General features: G+C 35.6%; 1 protein-coding gene across 1 annotated transcript in view; it reads right to left on the reverse strand.

Moving 5' to 3' along the window:
- Positions 1 to 3,874: 3,874 nt before the first annotated feature.
- The window catches only part of LOC150081458 (sorting nexin-12-like), a 67,057-nt gene continuing 48,750 nt past the window's right edge, over positions 3,875 to 22,181 (reverse strand). Inside the window, exons 3-4 of the mRNA XM_090379312.1 lie at positions 7,727 to 7,851; positions 3,875 to 4,278 (exon numbers count right to left, since the gene is read on the reverse strand). Of these exons, the coding sequence (XP_090235438.1) occupies positions 4,173 to 4,278; positions 7,727 to 7,851 (231 nt within the window). The 3' untranslated portion in view covers positions 3,875 to 4,172. The remainder of the gene's footprint in view (positions 4,279 to 7,726; positions 7,852 to 22,181) is intronic.

Genomic DNA, 22,181 nt, shown 5'->3' on the forward strand with positions numbered 1-22,181 from the left:
ATTAATAAGCCAAAACTACAAGATGCTGTTGTTGTTGTTATTTGGTTTTCAGGAGCATTAGCAACTAAGGCCATATTGCTGCGGGGATGTGCTGTGGTCATTCCCTGACATTTCCGCATCCTCCGTATTTGGTGGTCACAGGCTCGAACCCCAGTCTAATCAAGAAGCCTGTGCTACACACTGCTGCTCCTGCCCACCTGGCTACAGAGGCGCCAACTAAAGTTGCCTCAAAAAGATTTTCTGCATTATAATCAGCATACGAGTTTCCTTTACACAATAAAAATTAGTTCAAAATTTGACCTCTTAGGAGTGCACAAAGAAATTTAGAAAATAACAGATTATTTTTCTAATTTTTTTTATTTTCCAAACTTCATTGGTAATCAAATCTGTGTCCATTATTTTCAAATAATGTTATCAAATCAGGCTGTTGTGTTCTCCACAGCTGCCTTCAGCATTTCTGACTGCACCTTTAAAACCTGAAAGTGCTTTTGCACCTTATTCCTTGCATCACTTTTCATAAAGCTGATGGATGACAACTTCTCTTGCTTAGAAGTGAAATAGCATTCTTAATATTTAATACAGTTCTTTGAACAAGGAAGCCTTGGAACACTTTTGTCTGATATGCTCAGAGGGCTACAATAATACTATTGCCAATCTAATAGTTTACTTAAAAGTGCCTTATCTTAAAACAAGCTTGACAGGATCTGATTACTTAAATTAGGACTACAAGCTTTAAGCCATTTTACCTTGATAATGAACAGGATCATGGGCAAATATTTAAATTCTACAATCCCAGTCATTCCTTTTTATAACAAATGCAAACACTAATGTGTTGCATTGGAGTGATTAAATCACTTAGCTCCTAGTGGTCAAATTTTAAACTAAAAAACACTCCTGCAAACTGATTACAGTGTAAAACACTGTTTTTAAATAAAACCTATAGTTTTTGAGTCAACACATTTTAAAGATGGCCAATGTTTTTGTAAACCCACCCTTACCCATTTAAAAATCAACTCATTAAACTCTGCTTAATATGATAAACTCAATTACTGGTTGAAATTTTTTGAACAATATGCATTTTGTTTTGTAGATGCAAGAAAAGCCAATTAAACACATATTTAAGAACAGTTTGATAAAATATAATAGACTTACAGAAGTACAGTGACAACTTTTTTTTTTTATATTCTGTTCCCACTATCTTATTTTTGAAAAGAAATACCAAATTTTTTCCTGTACTAGCACAGATTTCTTGTGTGAAATACCGAACATTTTCATGACAAGTTACCTCCATCTTACATTAATATTCATTTTGTTATGGACATGACCATTTTTGTGGCAAACTGCCATCATCTTACAATAATATTCTGTTTGTACATTATGAACAGTGCTGTGCAACTTTTTGTATTAGAAAAGAAAAGTTGCCTGTAATGGTGTAGTTATCTCTCCACCTTCAAGTTGCCTTGGAAACCAGGTTACCAACATAACAGGGTGCTGTTTATGCTAAATGTGCCAGTGTTTACAACACTGGCACATTTAGCCACAGATTCAGATTTTTTTTTTTTTTTTTTAAAAATGTTCCAAAAACTTACTTTTTAATCTATTTTACAATAACACTGGTTAGCATATGTCATCGATGGCAAACCATTGGGGCACATGCCACAAGCAGCACATATAGAAACACTGACACCCATAGGCAGTTTATATTATATAAAAAAAGTTTTTTTTTTATAATAGAAAAAAAATTGTCAAGTTGTCTTCAAAAAATAAAACTTGTCTTCAATATTAATTGACACTTTTTTTTTCCACAAATTTTTTAAAATCTGGAAGATCATTTGTAACCGCCCTGCAGGTGTGTACACAGTCTACTTGTTTTCAGAAATTGGACAGCCCCGATATAAAAATAGTGTATTATTGGCAAATGTAATAATATGTCACCCATACTTAATTTGGTGACAGATGAAATAAACATCAGCATTCCTTATATGGAAAAAGATGACCGTTTACATTTGCGGTTTAGGGCAACATCTAAGGAGAAACTGCATGTTGCCATATGGATATGGCCAAATTATATAGCTCCTACTAATGTTGGTATATGAGTGAAAACTTTTGCCATTAAAAACATGAGCTTCAGAAATTAAGAAGTTTTACAGACTTCAATAGCTGAAATAACAGGCTATTCTGTATTAATAGTGTGACAACTATATGAGCAAAAGTAATGGCAAACATCTCTTGCTAAATCAAAATACTTTACTATAAAAATAATTCTAAAAAAAATCATTAATTACTTATTTGAATAATATATGTTGACTTCAACCCAGAGATATTGATAGGTATACTTCTTAAATTTCATATATTTAAGCTGTTAATTATGAGGTTGTCGATTTATATATTTCAACTTAAGCAAATGACTTGTCACAACTGAACTAAATCGATCAACATGATCTAACCTCCCTTCAGTCATTATTAGCTATTATATGTCATGTGCACTTCATCTTTCACCAAACATACTGTAAACTAATTGCTATGCAATATAGAAACCTCTGATTTCCACGGATTATGACTAGTCATACCACATATTGAAAATTATTATAATGATGGTCAGTTAATGTTCTCTGTGACAGCATTAACAGTTTTGGCACTAATCATGCATTTGGAGAAGTTAGAGTTAAAATCCCACTGTAAACTGCATTCTTAAAGATCACTTCAATCATAGTAGTTAATCAGGACTCAAATAATCTGATAATAGTAATCAGGACTCAAATGGAGAAGTCCAGTTTCTCTTCAAAGTAGGCTAATTTCCTACTTCCTCTATATTTTTCAGCTTGCACAGCATGCAAATCAGTCCAAGAATGCACATTTCTAGACATAATACACAGTGCAATACAGGTTTAAATATTAACATTCTATATCAATAATAATGATATTCAATAATAATAATTAAGTCTCATTGCTGAGAAGAGCAACGATATCAGTGAGGAACAAAAGGGTACTCTTACCAGGAAAGGCTTTTCTGCAAACTGCAGCATCTGGAAACGCAGATAGCACCTGGAGATCTGATTGAGTTGCTTAAGGCTTTGAATGGATTGAGTAGGCGCAATGCTAATGGGATCTTTTCTTTTGCTCCAACCACACACACACACACGCATGTTTAAATTCAAATTGAGCAAGGATGGTTGCAGGATAGGCATGTGGAAATTTGCTTTCAGCCAGTGGGCAGTTGATTGTTAGAACAAACTTCCATCTGGTGTGGTTATTTTGAAAAAAATTCAAGGAATAACTAGACAGACTATTAGAGAGGGATGGATAGATGATGTGGGAAGTTTTTATTTTTTTGCTGATGCTGTATCCTTGCATCATTTGCCAATATTAATACTAATAATTAGCCAATATACTTAATATATTATTTGCTAATTATGTTTATCAATTGCAATTAGGAATATGAAATCTATCATAAAGTGTTGATAGTAATTTCAGTGGTTTTTACTTCTAAGTATTCCTGTTTCTGATTTATGATCCATAAATGCAAGCTGTTAACTACAAAATGTAGAAGAGGTGGAAATAAAAAAAATTAAACACTGCTTTCTTACCAAGCCAAATCACTCAATAATTATTAACTGGCTAATTAAAAATGCTCTTCACTTTTTATTTGGACTTGGTAACTTACAGCATATTGCAAAATGCATAGCTTACAAATTTAATTTTAGCACAAAAATACAAAAAAGTCTTAAAAGATATTCCATTATTAATAATGATAATTTCTTCAACTGTTTTTTTAGTTTATTGGAATGTTATCCCACCGCAGTGTCACAGATACATATGAAACAATATATATATTTTTTTTTTTTTTTTTTAGAAAAAAGCTAACAGATAACATCTATATATTATATGGCTGTTTTTAAATAAACATAACAATTCTCCCTTTAAAGATTTTACATGATTATTATTTCTTTACTGTAACAGATCTGTGTAATCTATGTGCAAAATTCTGAAGAGTAGGAGCTAAGCTCCACCCAGTTAGGCATTGTTCTCAATAAAACACTCAGAAAATACCAGGTTGTAATACAGATCAAGAAATAAAACTTGTTCTGTCTTTGCCATGATGACATGCCATAGTAGTACATAATGTCACTGTGCATAATCACAAGGTATGGATGAGCTAAAACTGCTGACATTCAGGTGTTGCGAATTTTTCCTGGAACATAGTTTTTGTCAATTGATGGATCCTGTAGAAACATGTGGAGACAGCGTTCATTTTGCGCCAAGGGATGTCCAGCCACTCTGAAATTAATAAGAAAACATTTAACTCATAGGATTTCTAAAACAAAAACCTCAATAAAGACTGAATGATGTTACTAATTAACTAATACAAGAAAATACTGAATGTCATCTCAATCAAACAGATAATTAGAAAAAACAGGTTGAGGCTTTAAATATGACAGTGGAGAATACAGCTCAAAATAAATTTAATTATATTGAAAATGAAAATCCAGAGATGTTTGTTCCCAGAATTCTTTAAATTTAAATTAAGTAGCCAATAATCTCAGACTGACCCCTTCCACCACTCTCCCTGCATATCAGGAAGACTGCCATTCATGAGAGTTATGTAACTGAATATATTTGCACTGGACAAACCAAAGGGAAAATTTGAGTTTCCAACACAAGATTACTAGGTATAAAATGCATATTAATACTAATATATTAGTATTATATTTTAATTATTAATATATAATACTAATATAGTAATACTAAAAAGTATTAATATATTTTATAAATAACTGATTAGCTACTAGTGTTGCCAGGTGTACATTCAATAGAATGAAAATGACTGCAAATTGTTTTGGATATTCATAAGAGTTTTTTTCTTAATTACTATAATTAGTTTTATAAGATTCCCACCTTTTGTTATTTTTTAAATAATATTACATTTCATATTAAATGGATTTGAATCTGAGATAACTAGTTGCATTTATCAGAAGATATGCTTTTAAACTATTTAAAATCAATATATTCATCTAATGATTGGGAAGAAAACTTTCTGTAAATGAATAGTTCATAAATAAATACTGGATAAAATCCAATTACAAGGAATACAATTTTAACAAAAATTTTGGTATAAGAAAAAAAAATATTGATTTCCAAGTCTCAGCTCACTTCCCTTATTATTAGTGTTAGTCTCATTTGAATGAAACAGTACTGAAATAAAACTCAATACAATGATTTATTCACAAAATCCACCTATACATAAAATATACTGGATGCAGTGTTCATTGCATCCAGTACATTTTACAATATGGGGTGCACTGCAGCCAGTGCACTCCATATTGTTAAGACTGCCGATGAAGGAACAAACAGCATCTGCTTGAAGAAGAAAGGTGTAGCAAAATAATTCGCTATTACACACCTTCTGTTTTGTGCATTCCTGAATGATCATTCTCAAATCCAGTACATTTTTTTAGTGCAACATACCAACACCTTTTCATTAAAATAACATAAAATAAATTTTAAAAATTTTGTGTGACGATGCAGTCTAGACAATAAATTTGTATTTACACTTAAGGTGGTAGAAAATGAAAAAGACCTGGGAGTAATTGTGCAGTCAGATATGAAGTTTTCTGAGCAATGCAGACAGGCTGCCAGGGCAGGTCATGGGGTTTTGTGAATGATATATAGAAATTTTGTTGGAAGGGAGAAGGAGGTGATTGTCCCTCTGTATAAGGCAATGGTCAGGCCACGCCTCGAGTACTGCGTAAAGGTCTGGAGGCCTCATTTTAGGAAGGATATAGATTTACTTGAGTGTGTACAGAGAAGGGCAACAAGATTGGTGAGGGGAATGAAGGGATCCTCTTACCAAGAGAGGCTTAAGTTCTGCAAATTGCAGTGGCTGGAGACTAGGCACCTGCACGGTGATCTGATTGAGGTGTATAAGGCCTTGAATGGGTTGAGCACGCTGAATTCTGATGGGATCCTTCCACTTGTTCAGATTACGAACCTAAGGGGGCATAAATTCAAATTAAGAAAGGACAGATGTAGAATAGATGTGCGGAAATTTGCCTTTAGCCAGCGGGTGGTTAATTGCTAGAACAAACTTTCGTCCGTCGTTATGGAAGTCGACAGGTTGAATAAATTTAAGGAGGAACTGGACAGGAATTTGGAGGGAATGGTGTGATTTTTTTTTGGCTGATTCTGCATAAGCTCATACACTTGCTTTCTTGCATCACATGCCACTACTACTATATCAGTGCTCTGTTTCTACAATAGTAAAAAAAAAACATTAAATCAACATTTTGGACAATTATGCATTACCAATATTATGGAAATAGGTAGTGTCCTGTGTACAATGATATCAAACAGTTGGATTGGCCAGCTCAGAAGCCGAGATATCAACTCCACTAACTGTGCTACAAACTGGGCCAACATTATACCACACTACTAATGTCATAATGACAGTTAATCTAAAGCAGGGTTCTCCAAACCTCCTGCAAAATAAGTACTAGTTATGCTAATATTTATATTTTTCAGGAGGATGAATTCTGGCCAGCATCTACCAGAAGTTGGTAAAAAGGTATACCGAGTGTTAAGGACATCATACAAGTCAAAGATGGCCATACTACATATTAAGTTTTTTTTAATTAAAAGCCCTTTTTTGAAACTGTGTGTCTAAATACTTTTGGTAACACCGTATGTGTCTACCAAACTGTATTTCTTATAAATGAAATATTATTTCAAAATGATATTCTTTGTGCAAATATATATACTTTTGTAGTATACATTTTTTTAAAATTTATTATTTATTTAAGTAAACTAATGTGGAAATTACATCTTTATGTTAAAAAAAGAACCAGAACTTATCTGAACAAATAATTTTTAAAACAACTCTAATTGATATTCATTGCAACAAAATAGTTCATGTTGCCCCCAGAAGTTAGTTGTAATGTAATTTTACTTTATAAATTACTAAAAACATTGTGCTTTTAGTAATTTCTGTAATTGTATAAAATGAAACAATGTAATATAACAATATAAAGAAAGCAATTATAGAATTAGAAAGAAATGTAGTTTTGTTCAATTAAAGAGTGTGTTGGCTATAGGATAATATTTCTTAGTTCAGAAAGAAGAGTCTATTAGTCTTGGTATTGGACAATTCTGTGAGTGGCAAGGTATGACAGAAAATCTTCCATGAATAATGAAACACAAACAACAAACCCGTGACTGACGAGATTCTGCCATATTTATGGCTAGGCATGCTAGTAATTCAAAGAGAAGACATAGCCAGCACAATTTCTTTAATTAAACAAAACTACAAGCCATCTCCATCCCCTCCTTTAGACTAACCATCATCAACTCAATAGTGGAAAATCAATTGAAAATAACAGACACACATACACTTATAAAAAAAAAAAAAAAAACAAACCTAAAATAAGATTAAAGTCATTATACCTGTGCCGACATTAATACCACAAAGTCATTATTACGCTATGCCAACATTATACCACACTTCTAATGTCAGAATTACTAAATTTTCAATTTTGGTTTAACTTATATATTTAAATCAGTATTTATATGAATGCAGGTTATTTGCATGAAAATTACTTAATATACCATTTCCTCATATCGTTGGCTTAATTAAGCTGAGTCAGGAAAAGAATCATCAAAATCATACAACAGAACTATATCCTTTCATATGCACTAAATGCTAAACAGAAATATTAAACATTTAAACTCTTACTTGTTCACAAAAATTTCAAGTCCTTTTCGCCTGTCTTCTATGAACTCTTCATCAAACAGACCATCATCTCCTCGTAGAGGTAACTGCCTTTTCCATGCTTTTCCAGGTAATGGTGGAACTACAATCTTTAAATTATTGAAAGATTATTAAACATTCATTAAACTGTTTTATTTAATTCAAAAATTAATAATCTAAATATCAGGAACATTATAAAACACCATATTCTTTTAAACTTAAAATACTAATCTCGTAAAGTTGCAACTTTTCAATAATTTTCAAATTAAATAGTTTCAAAAAGTTAAATGTATATACAAGCAAGTTAATGTTTCAGTACATTAACTTACGTGTAACATTTGTTATTTAATCATTGAAAACTTACAAATATAAAGCATTAAAACAGATTCACATTTAGTTACCTGCATTTCTCAAAGCTTTAATAAATAAGTCTTTATGCTATAGTCCACTACTGCATTTTAACATAAATGTTCATGCAGTGAAAGAATTATTTTTTTTAATGTTGTATTCTCATCAATATCAACATTTCTGATAAGGAAAAAAGAGAATTTATTGCATCACAAAAATCCATTTCTAATGATATATAAACACATCTAATTTTTCATGCTGAAATAAATGGCTACAGCAGTGGTCTGCAAAGCCAAAAAAAGTTTATGCTTTCCCTACATTGATTTCCATGATTTTGCAATGCCAATTTAAAAAAAATAAATAAAATAAATGCATTTTGTCTTGTCATAGCAGAATTCTACTCCAATCAAAAAAATAAACTTGATTTTTACATAGAAAACAGAATTTTTAAGTAATTAGACTAATAACCAAGCCCTCTTTCTTATAGGTCTTTCTTTTAAAATGAACTGAATGACCTATAAGAGAGGCACTGATTACCATTGCAAAGGAGAACGTCTGGGCTGGTTTTGAAAACCATTAAACAGCCTCCACTCACTTTCTGATAGCCAGTTCCATAGCCAATCAAACTAACATTATCCATTTATTGCATCAGGTCAATACATAATGCTAAAGCATACATTAAAAAATCACAATGTTAGTGGGGATTCTTACCAAGTGTGTAATTAGAAACTACACACAATACAAAGGCTACAAAAGCAAGAACCCTTAGACTACACTTTACCTTGTTACAGGAATAAACAATGACAAGAGGGCAAACACCTTAAACTAAATTTATGAACCACTGACAATAACACATATGTATATTATATTATGTGTAAAGAGAGCAGACATGTTTTTATAGTTTACTAACAGATATTTATGCCTTTATAAAATTTCTTTGCATACTCGGCTAAGTGTTTATTACTAGTAATTGAACTGGTTAAATTAACATTAAGTGTATTTATATCCTTTATAATTTTAAACAGAAAGTGACATTCTGCTGTCCAAAGTCAATTACTGATGTGGATTAAGGAGGGTTTAATTCTAACTGATCTCTGAGAATTTTTTTAGAAGTCAATGCAGAAGAACAGTGCCCCTGGAAGTACAGCATCTACAGAAAAGGCATGCAGCAGAAACAGAACATATGATACAGAGTGAAGAGACTAAAAATATTTATAGTTTCAGAAGGATTGAAATCAACTAAGTTGTCTTTGCACCACTGGAAAATTACCTGGAGATCAGCATTTAAGGAATTGGTAGCTAATATTCAAGAAGTTGAAGCTGCTTGTGCAGGGCAAGGTTTCTCAAACTGGAGGGTGGAATACAACGTGCTATCATGCACAAAACTATGGATAAAATTTCCAGTCAATGGAAGAAGCTCATTAATATACCAGAGGAAAAGAGTGAGAGAAAGAACTGAGCCTTGGGGAACACCAGCATTAGTGGAGAAGTTAGAAGACAGAAGGCCTATCATCACCCACAGTGGGCAGTCAAAAAGAAAACTGGATACTCAATTACAAAAAAACAGTCAGCAATCTATAAGATGAAAGCACATTAAGAAGACCTTTATACTAAACATAGCCAAAGCTTTTTGAAATAACAAGAACAAGTACTTGAGTTTCAAACTTTGTCATTTAATTTCTCCATAGATGGGTAACATAAGCCAGTATATCACCAGTGGATCGACACTGACAAATTCCATCTGATGGTTTATCAGATGGAATGTTTCAAGAGAGTTTAGGAGTTGGCAGCTGATGAATTTCTCCATTACTTTAGAAAGAGCAGAAGTGAATTCAGTGGAATGATAAGTGGATTGGAGGGATTTGTCACCCTTTTAGGGACTGGCTAGATGAGCAAAATTTCCAAGCAGAAGTAAAAACACCAGTGGAATAAGAAGCATAAAAAGACAGAACAGGAGTAAGCTTAGTAATACAAGTTTTAGGAACAAGTGGAGAAATATCATCATGTCCTGGAACTTTCTCGACAATAAGATTGTTCAAAATTCTTCCGACAGAAGACCACAGGAAGCACTGAGTGGAGTGTACTGGGAATGATAGGTGGTTTACCAAAATAACCAATACAAGAATTAAAAAGGAAGTAGGATGCTAGTAAATTGGCTTTATCTTTAGCTGAGGAAGCAATAAAACCATCAGGTTTTAACAATAGTAGCAATAGAGATGGACAACAGTTGCAGCCAATAGTTTTGATAAGACACCAGAACACTTGACTGTTTGGACAAGCAAATTTTCTATTTTTTGCCTGTTCAAAATATAGTGTGGGCTGTTGTTGTTATTGGGTTTAACAACACAAGGGCTACTAAGGCCAAATTGTGTCTCTAGTGCAAAATGATTAATAACTGCTTTACAATTGTTATGGGCTTTAATGTAGGTAGAAAATGAAGCTGGAGATTTAGATGCAAGCTAATTGCAATATGTAACATTCGTAGTTGCATATTGCAATTAGCTTGTATTCTGTTCAATGTACACACATTGAACAGCCATAGCACATTTATTGGAAACCCATTTATTGGAAAAGTACAGCATCTGCAGAAAAGGCATGCAGCAGAAACAGAACATATGAGACAGAGTGAAGAGACTGTAAAAATATTTATAGTTTCAGAAGGATTGAAATCAACTAAGTTGTCTTTGCTCCACTGGAGAATAACCTGGAGATCGGCATTTAAGGAACTGGTAGCGGATAGGTTTAGATAAGGAGGAGATTATAAGGTGGAGTGTGGAATAAAGGATTTCATTCCTGCAAGAATAATTTTGCCAAAGATCTGAGCAAACACTGACATCCAAAGATTTAAAACAGTAATCCACCAAGGAAAAAAAGAATAGAAATCTCACAGATCATTCCATTTTGCATTTTGTAATGCCAACAATATGAGGCTGAGAGTGGCCATGAGAGACTGCATTAGAGAAGAAATTATCATCAAGTTGTGATATGAGGTGTCTAGTGAATAATTCACCTTAACCAACCATGTACTTGGAATGGCTGTTTGTCAGAAAAGATCGAGGGTGTTGGGCTGTATGGTTAGGATCGTCTAGTATTCTGGTAGGTAAATGAACAACCTGCATAAGGTCATTAGTAATTGCAAAAGCCTCAGCATCTTGACCAGCTTGGTCCATATGACTAGAAAACTGAAGCCAGCTGGAGTTGTGAACATTAAAATTGCCATGGAAAATTACCTCACCATTAGGAAAGTTGGACCGGAGAAGAAAAGTTTCAAAGAAAGAAGTCAAATACAGTAAACCCCCGCTATTCGTGGGGGTCTGGTTCCACAAGGCGGTAACAGCAGTAAATAAAAGGAAGCTAACTGACAATTCAACGTTCAGTCCTACTGACAATCTCGAGAGCCTGCTGTACTGTAAGCACCCACGCCCTCCAGGTCCTCTTGGGCGCTCTCCCCCTGGACCTGGAGATCGTCCGCTGTGGGTTGCTTTATCAACTATCCAAAGGAAAATCAATCCACCTGCCTAGACTACACAACTGATCCGGCAAACGATCTTAAACTCGAGAAAAAATGCCCTCTCACTCACCTACAGCAGGCCTGGCAAACCCGCTGGACGACTTTGACAAAAGGGGAAGTCACCCGAAGATTCATACCGGATAATCAACTAGTGTTTCCAAAAGCCCAAACTGGTTTTCACCGGGACTGCTGACATCTTACCTGCTCACGGCGCAATAAGAGCAAAACTCTCCAGTTTTGGATTGAGTGACACCCCTCTCTGCCACTGTGGACAGCCAGAGACGTGGGGAGCACCTCATGCACCACTGCCAACTATACGAAGACCTCCGCTGCCTCTTAATAACTAGAATACGTTTCTCACCAATAAACCAAGAACAATATCTCCTGGAGAGCGAGGACAACTATAAAGCCTTAACGCAGTTTGCGCAGGATCTTTTTACTAGAAAAAGAACATACCCACAACCTTAGCTGGAATTTTCCCACAAATTAACCACTCGTCATCCACAATAAAGATCCTTAGATGTGTCAACCAAACAAAAACCTAACAGCTACAATCTGAAGAACAACTAATTATTAATTTAACCTGGATCTGACCACTGGCTTAAACTGGAGTCATTATCTGGACTTGACCACTCACACGGACGGGACAACATGTCCCAGGAATGGCATATGAAGACCTGACAAAGACATTGTGCAGTTTGCTGCCGAAACAACATCATTAGGCGATCTGAACCGGGTACCCTCACTTGGTTCACTTTCTTTCCCTTTCCTTGGCAGGGAATGGTTACTCTGTAGCCCCCCCCCCCTGCCATCCCCTATCTTCACCTGGTGAGGCATGGGCCTGCCCGGCCGATTTTTGGGGTTATTTTCACTATTGACCCCATATTTCTGTCTTTCACCCCCCAGTCTTTAGTCTCCCTTCCCTCTCTAGCTATTTTGCGACTAGCGTTTGACCCTTGCCAAAACTACACAAGCCCCACACTAAAATTAAAAAAAAAAAAAAAAACGAAATAACCCGTATAACTTATATCTCGGCCTGACCCAATTTCTAGCGTTTCTCCCCCCCCCCCCCTCCATTTTTTTTTTTTTTTTTTTTTTTTTTTTTAGGTCCTAGCCACTGAAATCTCAGGAAATTAGGTGGCAGGACCTGCCAGAGTAAATAGTAAATTTCTAAAATACTGGTGTACCTGGTCTGCCTCCACGAGGTATAGTGTGGGCAACGGTGGGCCTCATTTGAGACCCAAAGGCTAAAAGACCAGATGAACAACGGTACAAAACATTACACGCCACAATATCCACACACTTTTAAACCTCTGGCCTCTACAGTGTTCTGTATAACACCACAATGTATATTACGTGGAGATGGGGGAAACCCCTGGTGCCGTTAGACCCTAAACACACTTTACACTATATATTTGCGGGGGTTACGTTCCTGAGAAATGTCGCAAATACTGAAAACGCGAATACTGAGTTATGGCTCCCATAGCAATAAAGGGGTTCCCGTTCCAAAGTATGAAATATATAAGAAAAACTATTCTAAAATTTTGTCTATGTATGTATTATATGTACCTTCATAATATGACTATGTACACAGACAGTATATAGTTAAATGCAAGCATATGGCATCGAAACGAAAATAAGAAACAATTTAATATTAAATGTAATATTTATTAGAAATTTCAAACAAATCTTTCAAACCAGCGCCTTTGCAAGCAAAAAAACTTATCCCGTCAGTGCCATCACCAGTTTCGCTAAAGTGTTGATAAAGGAGTTTTGCCTTTTCACAAATGATGAGTGAACTTATCGGAATTTTATTGAGTTCGGTCTTCTATCCAGAGATTTAAAACCTTTTCCATTTTTTCTAATTTAACATCACGAGTTACAGATCAAATTTTTTAAGCAATTAGCGCGTTTTCACGGACACTACGGCGGATTTTTTCTTCCGATTTTTTGATTGATCATACCGTTGACTCATTGATTTTATAATGTTTTGCCACTGAGACACTTTCACCATTAGAAATTTTATCTAATAACTCAAATTTTATTCGCTAATGTCATCACCTTCTTTGATCTTTTCACATTTCTCTTGTTATTCGTAGCCATATTTTTGTAGGGGTTAGAAAGAACTTGTCCACAATAAAGTCACTTTCTTCCGTTAACACACACGAAAAAGTCAGTTTTACACTGCAAAATGGTAGATTTATCATTTTTGTAAGCACGTCAATTTATAAATTGATAAATTTATTCAATTTATAAGCATATAAATTAAAAGCAAACGACGAAACCTTCCATGACAAGCGCATAACACATACTGAACAAGGATTAGTGAGAAACATCCACGCTCGCGATTTTGTCACCCCTCTTCCCCCACCCACTGAGCGCTGTTTTGACCGGGAAAGATAATTTTAGCCACGCCCATGTTTTTTCATGGCGCTTTAAAATTCACATTTTTTTAGGTTTCATTTTATATTAAATCGGCGATCGCGAATACGCGAACCGCAAATACAGATACCACGAATAGCGGGGGGTTTACTGTAGTTCCAAGTGATTGGTAGAGTTTGGAGATCAAAAGAGGCAACAGATGAATTATGATAAGATGGGACAGAGATTTTAAGAAAGAGATTGAAAAGAGAATATTTAAATTAAGCCTACAACAGAGAATATCGGAGTGGACATGTGCACAAGTACCACCTTAGAAGCAAAAGGAATTGCACAACAAATAATTGAGATTCTGCCAGAAAAAGTAAGCGGGGCTTGGCACACTAAGTGGAAATAGGCATCACTGAGATTGGAACTGAGATCACATATATTTGTGAAATGAATGAACTGATTGTGAGGTTTAAATCTTTTCGCAGGTAAGTTTGGTCTATTAGTTTGACTATTTGTGATGCGTTCACTAATAAAAAAAAAATTAAAAAAAAGGTGGGGGTATGAAGTAATGAAATAAAAAATACGGTATGAAGTAATGAAATTTTTGGATGACATATACCCAACAAGAATATACCCAGCTTTTTGACTGCCCCACTATACACACCACTTGAACTCCCTCCAGTAACTATCTAGCAGAGTAGAAGCAGCAAGATTATACACTAGCTGATCTGGATGCCTCCCAGGAGTTACCGATAGGTTCAAGTCCAGTGGACTATCTAGCAGCCAGCCAGCAATCACTGTTTTAGAGCTTTACCTTGTAATATAAGGAATATTTGATCTCGCCACAACCCATTATAACCTCAAAGACATCAATCATATTATAGGGTTTGTTGTTTGTTTGATATTTGGTTTTTAGGAGTATTAGCAACTAAGGCCATATTGCTCCGGGATATGCGGTGGTCATTGCCTGACCTTTCCGCATCCTCTGTATTTGGTGGCGACAGGCTCGAACCGCAGTCTAATCAAGAAGCGTGTGCTATGCACTGCTGCTCCTTCCCACCTGGCTACGGAGGCGCCTTATTATAGGGTGGAAGAGAAGGATTATTTCTTTACTGCTCAATTCCAATTTTTGCCATATCTAATGCCATAAAAACAGAAAATATTTTATCACTTAAAACACACTATCTTAGTTTCACTAAGATAGTGAAATCTGCTACTATCTCTACATTCTAGGACAGCAGGGTAATGGTTAGTAATTTGTTCTCTGGAAAAAAAAAATGCTTGAATGCAAAGGAAAAATTAGGTTACTGTAAAAATCCACATAACCATATTGTGAGACAGTAGGTCAAATTAACAAGACAGCTTCCTGAAATTTATATACGTGGACATGTATTATCTGCTGGAAGTAACTGTTGCTAAATAGATAAACTGAATGTGAAAACAGTGTACAAGTAGGCTATGGCATTTAAATGATCTACTAGTATCAGGGTCCCTAACGTATGCCATGAAAACTCTCTCCACCACAACACTTCTGCAATCACCACAACACAATGCTAGCATGTAGCATTGACATTTTGCACAATGGATTCATAGATTCAGGAAAAAAAGTTTCTTATAACAGTAACTAACATTGTTTTCCTTTTACAGCAAATCCACATACTGCCTGAAACAGACTCCAAATCTGTATACGATACTCAATATGACCTAATCACAGCTTTATATAAAGGAAACATTACCTCTGTCCCAACTAACGAAATGCCTATTTATCATAGATAAAACATAAGATGCTGTTCTCGGCAACCAGTGTACACTGCCAAAAGGTCCATGTTATAACACACAAATTACTCCGTCTTTCTTGGGTACTCTTGCAAAAAAAAAAAAAAAAACACTTCAGTTCTGCAAATTACAGCATCAGGAAACTTGGCACATATGAGGAAATCTGATTGAGGTGTTTAAGGCTTTGAATGGATTGAGCAAACTAAGTGATGATGGAATTCTTACTCTTGCTCTGAGTACACACATGTGAAGAGGCATAAATTTAAATTCAGAAAGAATGGTTGCATGACAGATGTCTTGAAATTTGCTTTCAGCCAGTGGGTAGCTGATTGCTATCATGTGGCACTCTTAAGTCCTTTTTGTTATAAACTGCCTTAAGATTGTTGCTTCTCAAGTAATAACAATCTAGGATTTCCATTATCCAAATGCTGAACCCTACATTTTTAAATAATTAGTAAAAAATTAACTAAAATAATGTTTTTAATTAGTGATTTTAATTATTTATTATCGGAACCAGTTTTAACTATTTATGACAATGACTTTCACACTCATGGCTTTGCTGTGGTGGTTTGATGTGTTTCGGGGTCGGGGTGGGGGCTCTCGACTTTCAATTCCGTTGTGCATCGGATTTGGTTGTATCTCTATGAGTGAGGGAATTCATTAAATCATTTTTTCACTTTTTTTTATCTTATTTTATTTGTCACATATGAGAGAGAATTGACTGGAAGCATTCCACGAAAAAGATTGAGGTAATCTCTTACTTTTTAATATTTTTCAATAATATGTCCGAAAAATGGCATTTTTCGGACTAACTGAGTAATTTATCTAGGTCTTGTTGTAACAACGTACCAAGATCACTATTGTTTACCACCTTCCCAACCTTGATATCATTGAAAATCCACTATGCTTTCATTGATATCATTAACAAATATAAGAAACAAGGGGCCAAAGTACTCAACGCTGTGTCCCCTGACTCAAGACCCAAGTTGGGACACAGTTTAAGCCTACTGGCATCGGATATTTGCTAATAGATGGTCCCTATTAGCAAAAATATGTTGAACTGAACAATATATTTTGTCCAAATGAACAGTGAAGAGGTGCAAACTTCCATTTAAAAACAATTATATTTACCTTAAGTTGAACACGGTCAGCACTCAAAGCTCAGTGTTCCATAATCAAAATAGAACACAGGTAAAGAATACTAATTTTGATTTTTTTTTTTTTTTTTATTTCAATAGCTCTTTTAAAGCACCACTTTATAAACATTCATCCCACTCTTTAAAAATGTGCTCATATCAAGTTCAAAATACAAGCAAAATAGAAATCAAGCTGCACCATTTATAAAGTGTATCAATAGCCTAACTGCATAGAAAAAAAAAATTAGTTTATGATCAAATATTAGCTGACTATCCTTAAAAACTCATCCCATTATGCTCATCACAGTTTCAACCAAGGCAATTACCAATTTGTTACCTTCTTATTCTCACATACAAGTTCCTCATGTTAATTCAGAGGTGGATATTATTTAAGACTTCCCAAGAGCATTTCACGCTGTACCTATTATCTATCTATACTGTTATAGCGCTAATTCTGCCCTTGCTTATTTTTCAAAGTTCCCACGACTAAATTTTCTGTATTCGTCCTATCTAGATCTTTTCAAAAGCTTCGATTTAAGTACTTTAAGTACCCAATGAAAAGCTCAAGGCGAAGTAAAAATCCTCAAGTAAAAGCGCATATTTTTTAATATAATCGCAAAATTAGTCGCTATAACTGCGTAATAAATGTATGTTAAAGAGGCCTACAGCTGTTAGCCAGCAACAGCTATCGCAGTTAGCCACTTGCAAGTGTAATGTAAGATTTTTGTAAACACCGGATGGACGCGTTCATTTAAGATGCAAATTAGGCCAAAGGGAGATGGTAGAGTGGCTCCACGTGTCGCTGGAACATTCGAGAGGTGGTGTGGGATACCTCTTTGAACCCAGTGCTTTTCCATGACTCATCATGGGAAAACATCAGGCATCTTAAGACTCGGCTCCTGCCAATGAGAAAGAAGTTTTGTATAAACAGTGTGGGCGGGCTTGGGACATAAAAAGCGGACCCTCGCAAGGAGAGAGATCGGACGGAGGGAGTCGGACGAGAAGAGGTCGTCGGAGGAGATCGGACGAGAAGAGACGACGGACAGGGAGGAACAAGAAGACACGAAAGGAAGGACCAAAGAGCCCAGCCAGAAGCTGGCCGTTGTTTTGCCGAGCCAACCAAAGAGAGCCACAGCATAGACCAATCAACCTAGTGCAATCCCTAGAGCTGGTAAGTTAAAATGATATAAGCATAGCATGCAATGTAAAGATATTAGTGACCATGATACCGTAAAAATGTTTCCTTTCTAACCTTTCTAAATTGCTAAACTGATCCTATTGAAAGTTAACTACTGGAATTAAAGATGAAAAGCTTTAAACTTAAAAGGTTGGATCTTAGAATTGCTGAACTAGTTATGATAAACATGTTTAATGGAATATTTTGATGAAATACCTTATTAAATGCAATGTCTAAATAATGAAATGACTTAGTATATCTTTTGAATGAAGTATGTAAAATTCTCTTTTGTTATATTAAACCCTGTTATGTTTCTGTGTTATTCGAGTTTCTTCTTTACTGCCAAAACCTCACATCCAACCACTAAAGTAGTAAAGCTAAATGTTAAAGCATGATTAGGAGGTAACTGCGGTGTCAAGTAATTAATTACTTGATAATTACAACGCTAAAGTCCAAACTGCGGGGGTAAAGGGGGAGGAATTGCTGCCCCCCCTTCATCTCTGAGGGTATATGAGACTGTCCTATAAAAACCACTAGACGAAAACAGAATTAGATTCCAGATAGGCGAGATGAACACATTAAAGCAAATTAAGATGGCCAACCCAAAAGAAAAGTGTTAAATACGACTTAACTATACTCATAATAAAAAGTATAAGTTATGCCTAGACTAAGCAGTTCTGATACGGCCACACCCTAGAACTCGCGTAGGTCAAAAAGATAACGGAAGAAAAGGGAGACTTGAGCAAGAGGGAAATCTATCAAAAGCCTACCGAGCGGGGTAACATGGTGCCGTGACCAGGATGGTTTTGAGGAGTGAAGAGAAACTGATTAAGCTTACAGGACTAATAAGTAGAAAGATGAAATGGACGGTGGTGTTTTTGAGTTCTTGGCAGAGAGAATTTTACTGTACTACTTTTATTTAGTGATGGTAAAATATCAATATTATTATCATTACAGTTGTTTGATAATGCAGAGCAAAAAGTAGCAACATATTATAAAGCAGTTAGCTGCATACATTGTGGCTTGGGAATATAGGCATGAACGAAAAGTAGAAACGTAATAGTTAAGTAATATAAACATACTATAAATGTTTTTAGAAGGTAAATAGAAGAGAATTCAAAAGTTGCTGCTTGTTGCTGATGAAATTTTTGCATTTCTTATCTTTTTCTATATAGTAACTTTGTTTGAATTTTATTTTCTTAACTTTTGCACGCTATATAAATTTTAGAAAACAGATTAATATTGATAATGTTTGAAATGCTCATTTAACCATAAAACGGTAAGTATATTTATTTGTGAAATTGGGTCTGTACGGTAGATGCATTGATATTAACTTAATATAAGCGTTTAACATACAAATATTACACAGCAAAATGGAAAGTCCAAGCTTAGATGGGGCAAATTTAGAAATTTCTGAACCCTTATTTCCCACACAACATGAAGCAACACCTGCAAGGGTGCATCCGCCTCAAATTGCTGGTTTTCTTAATTTAGTTCCGATGTACTTTGGGAAAGACGATGAAGGGCCATCGGCCTCGTTCTTTTTCGAATCGCTAGAAGAAACTGCAAGCATTGCGAACTGGTCTGGCAGAGAGAAAATCGCAGTGGTGAAAAGTCGGCTGAAGGGCCCCGCCTATGATTTTCTCTCTCATTCGATGCAGTTAAGATCAGAAAAGGATTATGAGAAACTTAAGGAGGCATTTATAACACGTTTTGAACGTTCACAGCCACTCATATCACAATTACAAAAATTTAGCTCTGCTAGGCAGGAATCTGCCGAAACAGTCATTCAGTTTGGCACTCGTTTAAACAATTTGTGTAGGGTTGCTTTTAAAACTGAGAATGAAACACCAGAAATACTTGCGTTAAGAGATCAGACATTATTGGCACAATTTTTGAACGGATTAAACCCTAGATTGAAACGTTTAGTTCTTAGTCAAAATCCAGCCACTTATCAACAAGCGCTAGAAATTTCGTCTCGTGAGGAACAAAATGAGACTAACTCAAACTAAACAAGTTACTATAAATTTGGCCGAAACTGCTAACGATCGAATTTTAACTCCTGAACAAGAACAAATAAATTCGTTACAACAATCGCTAGAAGCATTATCAACGAACAACACTAATTTACATAGCTTAGAAAGAAATTTGTCTACCCTTACCAGTAAATTTCAGAATTTCGCAGCGGGAATTGACCAACAGTTACAAGAAATTAGACAAAATCAGCGTAAGCAGGGTTATCTGCCTAATGTGCGAGACACCGCTGTGAGGCCAATTGCCGAGAGCGCTCCGCACAGCGTATTGTTTACAAACAGAGAAGCTGCGCGCCGCCAAGTTGGGTCGAATTACGGTAGACAGAGCAGAGCAGAGCATTAGGACCGTCGGAAAGAGATATAAACAGAGAGAGGAACGAAAATGTTACGGGGAGACCACGTATCTTTACCCCGAGTCAAGAGGCCTCTTATCGGCAGGGCTATCAGAGACCAACAGTAGCCAGAAATGACTACACTAGCGCTCCACAAGTTAGGATGCCTTTTGATAACAGGGTAAGAAATCGTTTTCAAAATGATATAGGATCGAATATTTATTATGCTAGACCTAGAGGAATGTTATATAGGGATAATACTGAGTATAGACAACCTCGGGTATTCAATCGTAGGCAGATTAATCACATGGGAGTGGCTTCAGACTGACAATTTGGTCGAAGATCGAGTTGACAACCAAAATCTTTCAAACAGATGCCAAAACATAGCAAGTATAGTAGGGCAGAGCATGGAATTTTTACAGCTGAGAACGATACAGAATTACCCTTAGTGGCAGGCTTTATTCAAGGTATCCCAACAACATTTTTAATTGACAGTGGGGCTTCAGTAACTTTAATTAGTGCAGATATTTTTCACAAAATTAAAAATGACAGATTTTTGAAACAAAGGCCACCTGATGTTACTGTTTGTGGAATCGGGGGAAATATTGTACCCTTGCATTCGAAAATTACCGTAAACTTAACATCAGATGGAAAAACATTTACAGAACATGTCCTTGTAGCCTCAGATACCTTAAGCCCTAGATATGAAATTGTCCTGGGTTCAGACATCTTACGCAGTCGTTCTTTTGTCATAGATTCTGGGAAGAGAATTTTAAAGTCTTTACCACTTGGTATTTGCATGAGAGAAATAGGAGTTAGGGAGAAAATCTTAGGTGACACAAAACCCACAGTAGGAAAACTAACTTCTAAACATATCCTACCACCTAATACTGAATCTATACTAACTGTTCAGTGTAATTCCAAGTTTCTCCCAGGGCAATCAGTAATTGTAGAGCTGAATTATAATCTAGGCAGGAGCGATGTAGCTGTGAGGACTTCAATTGACCAGGTATCTCAGGACAGAAGGGTGTCTGTCCTAGTGGCAAATGTTTCTGATGAACCATTACATCTACCAAAACGTATGGGAATTGCTGTTGTAGAATGTATTAAAATGAATGAAGTTAATTTTGCAGGTAAACAAGATAACAGGAAAAAGCTGCCTCTAGTGACTATTAATGACTTCAAGCTGAATCATTTGACTGATTCACAGCGACAGGAGTTATCTCAATTACTACATAAGTATAGAGACGTTTTTGCTAATTCTCCATCCCAATTAGGTCATTCTACAGTTCTATATCATAGAATAAAACTTACAGATGATATCCCAGTTGCACAACGAGCTTATCGAACACCATATTCTTTGCAAAACGAGGTCGACCGACAGATCGATGAGTTGTTGGACGCAGGCATAATTTCTCCAAGTACTTCACCCTATAGTGCTCCGATTGTTATGGTGAAAAAAAAGGATGTATCGATGAGAATGTGTATTGACTTTAGGAAATTAAATTCTAAATCGGTCACAGATTCCTTTCCGCTTCCGTTAATTTCAGAAATATTGGACCTCCTTTCGGAATCCCGTTTCTTCTCTTCGCTTGATATGCAATCGGGATATTGGCAAATCCCAGTGCATCCCGCTGATAAGCATAAAACCGCGTTTACAACGGGAAGAGGATTATTCGAATGTGAAAAACTCCCATTCGGGCTCCAGGGGGCCCCGGCTAGTTTTTCGAGAGCCATGACGATCGTATTGCAAGGTC

This window comes from Mastigoproctus giganteus, chromosome 8 (assembly GCF_048544385.1).
Source record: "Mastigoproctus giganteus isolate SK-2022 chromosome 8, ASM4854438v1, whole genome shotgun sequence".
In the NCBI taxonomy this organism is placed as follows: Eukaryota; Metazoa; Arthropoda; class Arachnida; order Uropygi; family Thelyphonidae; genus Mastigoproctus; species Mastigoproctus giganteus.